Source organism: Empidonax traillii, unplaced genomic scaffold, assembly GCF_003031625.1.
Source record: "Empidonax traillii isolate 1590-97213 ecotype Southwest subspecies unplaced genomic scaffold, ASM303162v1 scaffold224:size737649, whole genome shotgun sequence".
NCBI lineage: Eukaryota > Metazoa > Chordata > Aves > Passeriformes > Tyrannidae > Empidonax > Empidonax traillii.
The window spans coordinates 153497-162734 of NW_020955417.1; the positions used below are offsets into that span (position 1 = coordinate 153497).

Below are 9238 nucleotides of genomic sequence, written 5' to 3' on the forward strand. Positions count from 1 at the left end.
GCGCAGCCGAGCGCCCGGGACGGCTGAGCTTGGGGCTGCTGGGCTCAGCGCTGCCCCAGCGCCCGCGGGACACCGCGCCCCCCCCGCCGCCCCGGTCCCCGACCCGCCCGGCCGCGCCCCCCGACCCGCCCCGTCCCGACCCGCCGAGCCGGGGGGCTCGGCCATAAATACGGCCTCGAGTGGCGCTCCAGGACCGGCGCGGCTGGGGAGGGGGCCGGGGCAGCAGGCAGCGCTGGTGGCCTCGCCCAGGAGAGGCTGCGAGGGTCTCTGCTCTGCGCACCCGCCCGGCCACGGAACCGCCCGGCCGAAGCCCCCTCCTTTCTGATCCCTTCGCTCTTCCCTCTGGCCCAGCCGCTGTCCCCTCTGCTGCCCCCATGGACTTACTAGGCCCCATGGAGATGACGGAGGGCTCCCTCTGCTCCTTCACGACCGCTGATGACTTCTACGATGACCCGTGCTTCAACACATCGGACATGCACTTCTTCGAGGACCTGGACCCCAGGCTGGTGCACGTGGGGGGTCTTCTGAAGGCTGAGGAGCACCCGCACCACCACGGGCATCACCACGGGCACGAGGAGGAGCACGTTCGGGCACCCAGCGGGCACCACCAGGCTGGCCGCTGCCTGCTGTGGGCGTGCAAGGCTTGCAAGAGGAAGACCACCAATGCCGACCGCCGCAAGGCCGCCACCATGAGGGAGCGGCGGCGGCTCAGCAAGGTCAACGAGGCCTTTGAGACCCTCAAGCGCTGCACCTCCACCAACCCCAACCAGCGCCTACCCAAGGTGGAGATCCTGCGCAACGCCATCCGCTACATCGAGAGCCTGCAGGCCCTGCTGCGGGAGCAGGAGGACACTTATTACCCTGTGCTGGAACACTACAGCGGGGAATCGGACGCCTCCAGCCCCCGCTCCAACTGCTCCGACGGCATGGTGAGTGCCCCAGGGAGGACTCCCTGCCACCAAGGTGCCCTGAACACTGTCAGTCCAAACCTGATCAGGGCAAGTCTCCTCTTCCTGCCTTTCCTATAGCAGCTGCCTTCTGTACCTCTCCAGGCAGAAGACAAAGCCCTTTCTCATGCCTTGAGCTACCACAGCAAAGGGAGGTGGGGTTCCCACATCCCACAGTCTCAGGGAAACAAGAAAAATCTTTTACACACTTTTTTCCCCGGGATAAGAAGTTAAGCAGGTCCCCCTGTGTCCTGGGGACTTTGGAAAGCACTTTAGGAAGTTGCCTGGGATGCGTACCTGGGGGCATGGTGAGGTCTGAGCCCTGCCTGTGCTCCTATAGCTCCTAAGGCATCTCTTGTGTCCATCTTCGGCTGTATCATTATCTTTGAATCCTCTACGGATTCAAAGCAGAGAAGAAGGGCCCTCCTGGACATAGTAGCTACATGGGAATCTTGTTTTCTGCCTTTCATCAGGATAGCAGGAGGAGGGTCTAAGCAACAGGACTTATTTCTCTTGACCCGTAAGAAAAATGTTCTCTATTTCTCTTCTCACTCTCTTCATCCCCTCCATAGACATTTACTAGCAATGGGAAGGAGAATCCAGGCTTTCAGTGCTGTTTGTACCTAATGGGAATGGGAGAAGAAGGGTGAGGGCCCAAGAGGGTGTCTCGTCATCATATCTTTTGACTGGGACTATAGGTTCAGACTCTGGTCTGACTCTGGGGTGTGGGACACAGTGACTGGAGTGCAGGACAGATGTGTGGATGGGATATCAACAGCATTTTAAAACTGGAGATTGTTTTCTGTGCTCTGGTGGAAATAATCATTACTGAGTTGAATATCTGTGATTATGAGATAGTTGACAGATTGGAAAAAGATTTACACAAATGATCCCTCTTTTAACAGAAAGAGTCATTTCATTGGGGATTCAAGTAATGGAAACAGACATATTGGTCAGTGTTTTGTAGCTTTTTCTGTATGAAATGGAAATGGGAAAAGAAACTAAAGGCAATACAAAGGAACAAGGGTAGACAGAGGCTTTTTAAGAGGAACTCATGTTTTGCAAATCTTCAAAACTAACTAAAAGACCTAATTGTCCTTTCAGTATCCCTGTTCTAAACTGAAAATACATGTAAGGCTGTATCTGATCAGAATGCTGGAAGACCTCATATCATCTGTAAAGCTTCAGCATTTGATGCAATAGTGGTAACAGCTGTGCCACATAAAATATTCTGGATCCCCTTCTAGCTGTTACGTTCTTCCTCATTCAAAGAAACTACAACTTGATGGCATTTCAGCCAGGACTGGAATGATGGCCCAGACCAAAGACTGAAATATGAAATTAGATGGTTATTGGGATTTCTGTAAGGGCAGTGACCTCACTCAGATTTCTCTCTTTTCCAGATGGAGTACAGCGGGCCTCCTTGCAGCTCTCGCCGAAGAAACAGCTATGACAGCAGCTACTACACGGAATCACCAAATGGTGAGTACGTGCCGTAACGGCAGTGTGGAACACGGAGACAGAGGCAGGCAGTGCAGCAAACTGCCTTGTGCCTGCTCCATCTCCAGCTGGGCTGAAAGAGGAACCTGCCTTTCCAGCCAGCAAGCTGTTGCTGCTTGAAGAGGCATTGAATTTCCTCTAGATGTATTTGCGAATATGAGGATATGTTATAGCTGCATTTCCTATTTTGCAAATACAACATTTGGATAAAAGTATTTTCCTCTCTGCAACTAAGTTTCTGTGTTTAACCATGTTTTGCATGAAGATTCTTGCTATTCTTTCTGTCCTTGATCCAAACTGGAGAAATTTCAGATTGATTTCAAATCTTCCCTTTCTATGGACTAAGTGAAGCCATGGCCTCAGAGCAGCACATTGTGGTTGGGCCTCTTCGTTTTGCAATTACAGTCTCTCTTTTCTGATAATTGGCATCCTTCACTAATATTAATTTCCTCTGAATCTTCACATACTCACAAATGTGTAACTGCCTACTGATGTTAAGTACCCGCTGGATAATCTGAGCCCCTTTCTGTCTGTTTTTTAGATCCAAAGCATGGGAAGAGTTCTGTTGTCTCCAGTCTCGATTGCCTCTCAAGCATTGTCGAGAGGATTTCCACAGATAATTCCACATGTCCTATACTGCCTCCAGTGGAAACTGTTGCTGAAGGGAGTCCCTGTTCCCCCTCAGAAGGAGTGAGTCTGAATGATAGTGCAGCCCAAATTCCTTCTCCCACCAATTGCACCCCACTTCCCCAGGATAACAGCAGCAGCAACCCCATCTACCAAGTGCTGTAAGGGCCGGTCCAGCTGGACTGCACTGAAAACAATTTGCTCCATCTGGCCATGCTTGAGACCTGCCTTCTAAGATCGAAAAGACTTCTTAAGACTTGTTCCACTTTTAAAATATCACTCAAAATTCCTTCAAATATGTAACTTTTCAGACCTGTATCACTTCAAAATACACAGTTATTTATTGGTTGTTAAAGTTATTTAATAAGTCTAGAGATAAAATTGTATACCATGAAATGGCCAATGTTTAATATGGGCTGTGGGGAATAGGAACCTAGCTCTTAAATGTGGAGGAAAATAGAAATCTACAACAGTAGTGGCATGACAGATCCTTCCTATTAGTCCTGTTCTGGCCAAAATAAGGTTGTGGACCATTTTTTTTAAACTTTTTGTATAATTGTAAATAAGAGTTGCTTTGCAAAAAAAAAAAAACAAAAACCCACAAAACACAAACAAAAACGGATAAAAAAAGGAAAATAAAAAAGAAACAAAATAAAAAATTAAACAAAAAGGGAGAAATTTAAAAATATTTAATATTGCTTGGTTTGTTGTGTCAAACTTTAACTTTATATATTTATACGATGTGATTGCCAAGAATGTTTTCAACAGTATTCTAAATAAAGACCCTTATTTATAAAATCTGTGGTGTTATCTTGACTTTCATTAGGGCATCTAGAATTACTAGTGCATTTAGGAGTGGTATTAGATTGCTGCCTTGGCAGGAAGAAGATACAGGCTCTGATTCAGCAAAGAAATCAAGAACATGCTTCAGTTGCACTACTTTCAACTACTTTGCATAAATATGTCGCTGAAAAGGGATCTACTTTCTCCATATTCTATCTTGGTGATTTCTAAACCAAGACCTGGGCATCACAGGTCATTATTAAAGGGATCAGTAAATAAGCGTGTTTCTCCTCCTGCCCCCAAAATTTACAATTATATTATAGGACTTGATCTTACAAAGATATATTGAAACTAGGGATCACAAAAAATGAGACTCTCCAAATTCCAGTGCAGCTACTGATACATAAAGTCATACAAGAGTATCTCACAAGACCATTTTTCGACAAATGTTCCCATTTTTTCATTCAACTTCTTATTTTCAGGTGTTTGTAACACACTCATGTATTCTCAGGTATTAGAAACTAATTGCAAAGGATTTTTTGTCGTAAAGTTCAAGTTATAGATCACAGTTTTCCTCAAGTTCATATTGGAATTTAGGCCAAAGATAGGCAGTTTTAATTTGGATTTGAACTTTATGCATCTCTGGCAGCACTACTCCAGGGATTTACTTCTTGTTTAGAGCTCTCTAAAAATAACCAGTGGGCTGTGTTTCATTCAGTATATATGTGTAACCTTGAAAGCTTTCCATGCAACTGAAAAATGTTAAGCCCTGAGCAGGTTGTCATTGGAAAGTAACCATCAGGGCACTTCTGTGCATCTGGTTAAGAATATCCAGCAGCTACAACCAGTGTGAAACAACCTGTGATTTATGGCTTTTGTATAAACATAACAGTAAAATAAAAACAAAAAACACACTGAAAACCAATCTAGATATCGTCATCAGCTCTAAATACTGTGATGACAGATTAGTCATTGTATTCGCTGTTAGGTCACTATTAAAGAGGGAATTTGTACGGCTCTTACCTTTCAAGCAGGAAAAGTAAAGAGGGAACAGCTAATTCCAGAGAATGTCTCTGACTCCTTTAATCTTGTATGGCCTTGAAGATCAGCGTTCTGTGAAGAAGAGGCTGCCCTGTGTTGCGCAGAGCAGCGCCGTTGCTTCTCTTTCTTCCTGGGGCAGAGTTGTGCTCCAAGCTTGCTGATTTTCCCTGTCCCAGAGGCACAGAAAAGGTAGCAGCCATGGGGATTTCTTCCACATCCAGGTGCTTGTGGTCATGATTGATGAGAAATCAGTGTCAAGGCTCAGGACCATTCTTGTGGAGCAGGCCAGGATCAGAGGGGACTCCAAGGCAGGACTGCCCCCTCAGCATCTTCAAAGTCCAACTTTGTAAAGGTCTCCCAGTGATTTCACTGTGGGCAGAAAACACTCCATCCCATAAAGATTGAGCTTCTCTCTTTCATCTTTCCATTAAAAATAAAAATCAAATTAATTTGATTATGTGCTTATTCATACTAACATGAAACAGGAGGGTCTCTACCGAGGTCAGAAACTTGGCCCAGGTTAGTTGGATGCCCGTATCACTAACTTACAAACACTAAAGAGAGACAGCTGCCTCACAGATCAGGGCCTCACACATCACCAGCATTTTCATTGCCTTCAGCAAACGCTTGATCAGGCCCACAGTGCAAAAAATGCTTTTGTGAAATATTAAAGATGTTGTCATACCCATATAATTTGAGGTTGGTAAAAGTATCAATTTTACTCTCATTAAATGGTAGCCAAAAACATTGTGCCAGCTCAAGAACTACAGAGGCCCTGTAAATACTGGCAGCACACACTTTATGCCTGCCTTGCCGCAGCACCCCACTTATGTGGGACACAACAAGGTGTACCTGGTTGTAAAGCTGGCATGGCAGAGCGGGCACAGAGCGCTTGTGCTCAACAATGTACATGTAGTTCCATGTGAAGTCATGTATATTGCATTTCACTGATTTATTTTAGCACCCAACTTTCCACATACTGATGTTAATGTTACAACAGAGAACAGGCATTTAGCACATCCCAAAATAGATGGATGGATGATGAAGAAAAAATACTCATAGATTTCCTATGCAGAGCCCACCTTTCTCCCATTGATGTCATTGAGAAATGTCCACTGGAGTGGGGCCAAAGGCTATCAGTGCTAATAAATACATTTTTAGGTTAAAAATATATTTAATTTGGGGCTTAAATAAGGAAAATTGTTTCCTGTGTTATTTCTTCCTGTTTCTTTTGGAGGTAATATATTTAAAACAAATGCCTAGAGCTTCTCTACTCCCCTGTGCATCAAGAGGACAGGGTGTTACTGACAGAAATGTATCGCAGTCTATGAGTAAATATTTCACAGGTAGCAATATTTGATTCAGAGCTTGATTTTAGTTCTGACAGGGCTGAGGAGCAAATGTAAAACTGATCCAACATTTACTAACTTTGGTTCTTAAACTTAGGGCTGATCCTACGAGACAAAGTCCAGCCTGCCTTGGTCTACAGAAACACTGCAGCATGGGCTACAAACAAATAGTCTGAAATCTTCAGTTTATGCCACACAGGTTCCAGTTCAACATCCTGCAGGATGGAGAACCTAAAGAAAGACCATCTGAGTTTAAAAAATCTGAATCCCACAGATTCCCTGGACATGCAAAGCCTGGGAAAAACTGAGGGTGACAGCAAACCAGACCATTCCTTATCCCCAGCTGCCTTGACAGGACAGTATAGAACCTCATCTGAAACAACCCCACCTGAACAGGGGTTTGGAGCTCTTCACTAAAGATATTACAATTATCTGATGTTCCATATGGAACGCTACCTCCAAAGGGAAAGTCATCCAGATACAGTTCAAGGAAAGTAACTGTCTTTGAACATAATTGTAAGTATGTATTTTAGGAACGTTTGATTTGATCTGGTAACTTAGGAAAGCACTGCATGACAAACCTAGTATTACTGGTTTATCTTATTCAAACTATTGCTAGGGAAAAAGTGAAGAGGAATAAATTTATACTTCACTTATATATGCTAAGTGCTCTTATTTTAGATTTTATCAGGTAATTTGCATAAATGAGAATGAAAATGATCATTTTTCTTCTTTGAATATTTCACAACAAAGTGCAATAAAGTTGCTGGGTTTTCAAATAGCAATGTTAAACACCATTTCCCATATTACCATTGAAACTGCTACAGAAATTTTTCACATGCTAAACATTCAATTTTAGGGAAAAGATGTATGAACTATTCCTGATACATTTTTTTTCCTTTTAAAATATTTTCTTATCTGTATCCAGAAATATTAAAGAAATATTGACAGTTGCTTTGCATCAGATGCTGCCTTCTAAAATGACTTGTCATTTTCAACTCAAGATAAAGACCTTACAAACCCCTATGAATGTGGAAGCAAAAACACTTTTCATTTTACATTTCATATTTTGCAGGGGTATTTGAAAGGTTCAAATTATGCAAAGGGAAAAAATTGCTCATTTTACTTATAAAAATAGTATTATCATCTTCAGAAGAACTACATCTCAGAAGACAAGGAAACATTTGTACCTCATATCCCATAAATTTTAATGAGAAGAAATTAATATTTCCTATTTGTTTAAAAAATTTCAGTTATTTCCTTGAAACCAGTGACAAAACTTCCAACTTCAGTAGGAATAGTTTCAAACCACTGCACAGAATGCTGTCTGAGATAGTGTTCAGATAGCAGTGCAAAGCCATGACAAACTCACTGCTGCGTCCCTTTGCTCGTGCTCTGGTGGCTGACCCGTCTGTATCACAAGGCCTTCAGATACGCAGCTCCCCAGAGCACAACCCTCTAAACAAGCTGCCAGGCCTTAGTGCTCACCTGATCTTGAAAATACAAACTAGAAACTATCCCCATAATAGCACTGAAAGCCTACAACAGTTCCAAACCGCGTGGCTGACAGGGAGCCTGTGATAGCAGGAGATGGTATGAAGGTCATCGCGCATAACTCGCATGTGGCAATCTTGGCTTCGCGAGCAGTAGGTGGTAAAATGGTCTTTGTATAGTCAGAGTGCAAATCTCTGACGACACGTCCTAGAGATCGTCTTGTGAGGCATATCCAAGTGCCTCTTTAAGCACTATTTACTAATGCTTCTCAGCTCGCCCTCCCTCAGCCTTTCAAATCACTTGTTTTCCCGTAAAACTGTTGAACAGTCAAGACTTCCTCTTGTGACCAATGCAGAGTGCTCCCCCCTCAACAGGTTTGTTGCACAACTGGGAATGCCATTAAGTGGAGACCTTTCAATATTTGAGATTTCAGGGCTAATGAGGGAGAGAATGGTCCGTAGAATAATACAGAAGAGCCTCCAGACAGTCCTTTCTCTCTCAGGACCCTCTCAGGTCCCACCAGGAATTAGGAACATGTCTGGCATAGAGCCACTTGGACCAGTAAAAGGAATACAGACATTTCCCTGTGGACACAGAAATCTCCCTATTGCATACACAGACACTTCTGAATTCAGACCTTAACATTGTAACTTAATGGTGAAAACTGACCTATTCTGTAATCACTGGGTGATAGAAAACCTCAGGGTTTTCCCAGTAATACAGCCAGCGTGGCACTGAACTCCCATTTTCTCTCTAAAACATCAATAACTTTTATCTTCTACAAGCGTCTTAACATCAGCAAGGGTGCTATTTTATGTAATAATCAATAACCTCATATTCATCAATAGGGAGGCAAACACTGTGAGTATTTATTAAAAAATTACTAAAAACTCTGACAGACAATAACCTTGAAGATTGAGGGAGATTAATCAGAAGACTGAGGGAGGTTGTGGTTTTGGTTGGGGAGGTGGTGGGGTTTTTTTGTTAGGAGTCAGTAAAAGGGGGTCTACCAGTCTCCACAGTCCTCCCTAACACAGCTGAACTGACCTTGAGCCTTTTTTGGTCCAACAGCCACATCTGCTGGGCAAGATGTAAACTGCATTTCTCCCTGAAATTGTCACTTGGTAAATTCCATGTTCTATCATCTTCCTGTAATGGAAAATTTGTCGGTGCAGAAACAGCAAAAATATTTAAAGTCTTCATTCAGCACCTGGAGCCCCCTACACTAGGAACAGCAGGAAAAACATATTGGGAAAGTCAAACTCTTCCCTACCAAGCACCTTCTACAAAAACAGAGAGGAAAAAAATGTAGGAATAGTATAATTGGATTCCTTTTTTAATACTGCACACATTTGGGGTTACTACTCTATTTCATTTTGTTTTAAGTAAAAAAGACAGACAAAAGGGAGAGAGAAAATGGAAGGTCTTTGAAAGCATTATATGGCCTGTTCTGTTGAGCAATGGTCCTGGGGGAGACAGTTTGCTTACCAGAAGGCA

At 43.5% G+C, this 9238-nt stretch overlaps 1 protein-coding gene across 1 annotated transcript; it reads left to right on the forward strand.

The window, feature by feature from the left end:
* The first annotated feature begins 270 nt into the window (after positions 1–270).
* Positions 271–3872, forward strand: MYOD1 (myogenic differentiation 1). Its single transcript, XM_027887886.1, has 3 exons — positions 271–929; positions 2351–2429; positions 2989–3872. The coding sequence occupies exons 1-3, from the start codon at positions 375–377 to the stop codon at positions 3237–3239; spliced, it is 885 nt and encodes a 294-aa protein (XP_027743687.1). The 5' UTR covers positions 271–374; the 3' UTR covers positions 3240–3872.
* Positions 3873–9238: the final 5366 nt, after the last annotated feature.

What these genes read in the sequence shown, in the direction of transcription:
- MYOD1 (XM_027887886.1), top strand. Translation starts at nt 375, where the DNA reads ATGGACTTACTAGGCCCCATGGAGATGACGGAGGGCTCCCTCTGCTCC. An exon ending in CCAACTGCTCCGACGGCATG is followed by an intron (nt 930 to 2,350) that starts GTGAGTGCCCCA and finishes TCTCTTTTCCAG; the next exon opens with ATGGAGTACAGCGGGCCTCC. An exon ending in CTACACGGAATCACCAAATG is followed by an intron (nt 2,430 to 2,988) that starts GTGAGTACGTGC and finishes TCTGTTTTTTAG; the next exon opens with ATCCAAAGCATGGGAAGAGT.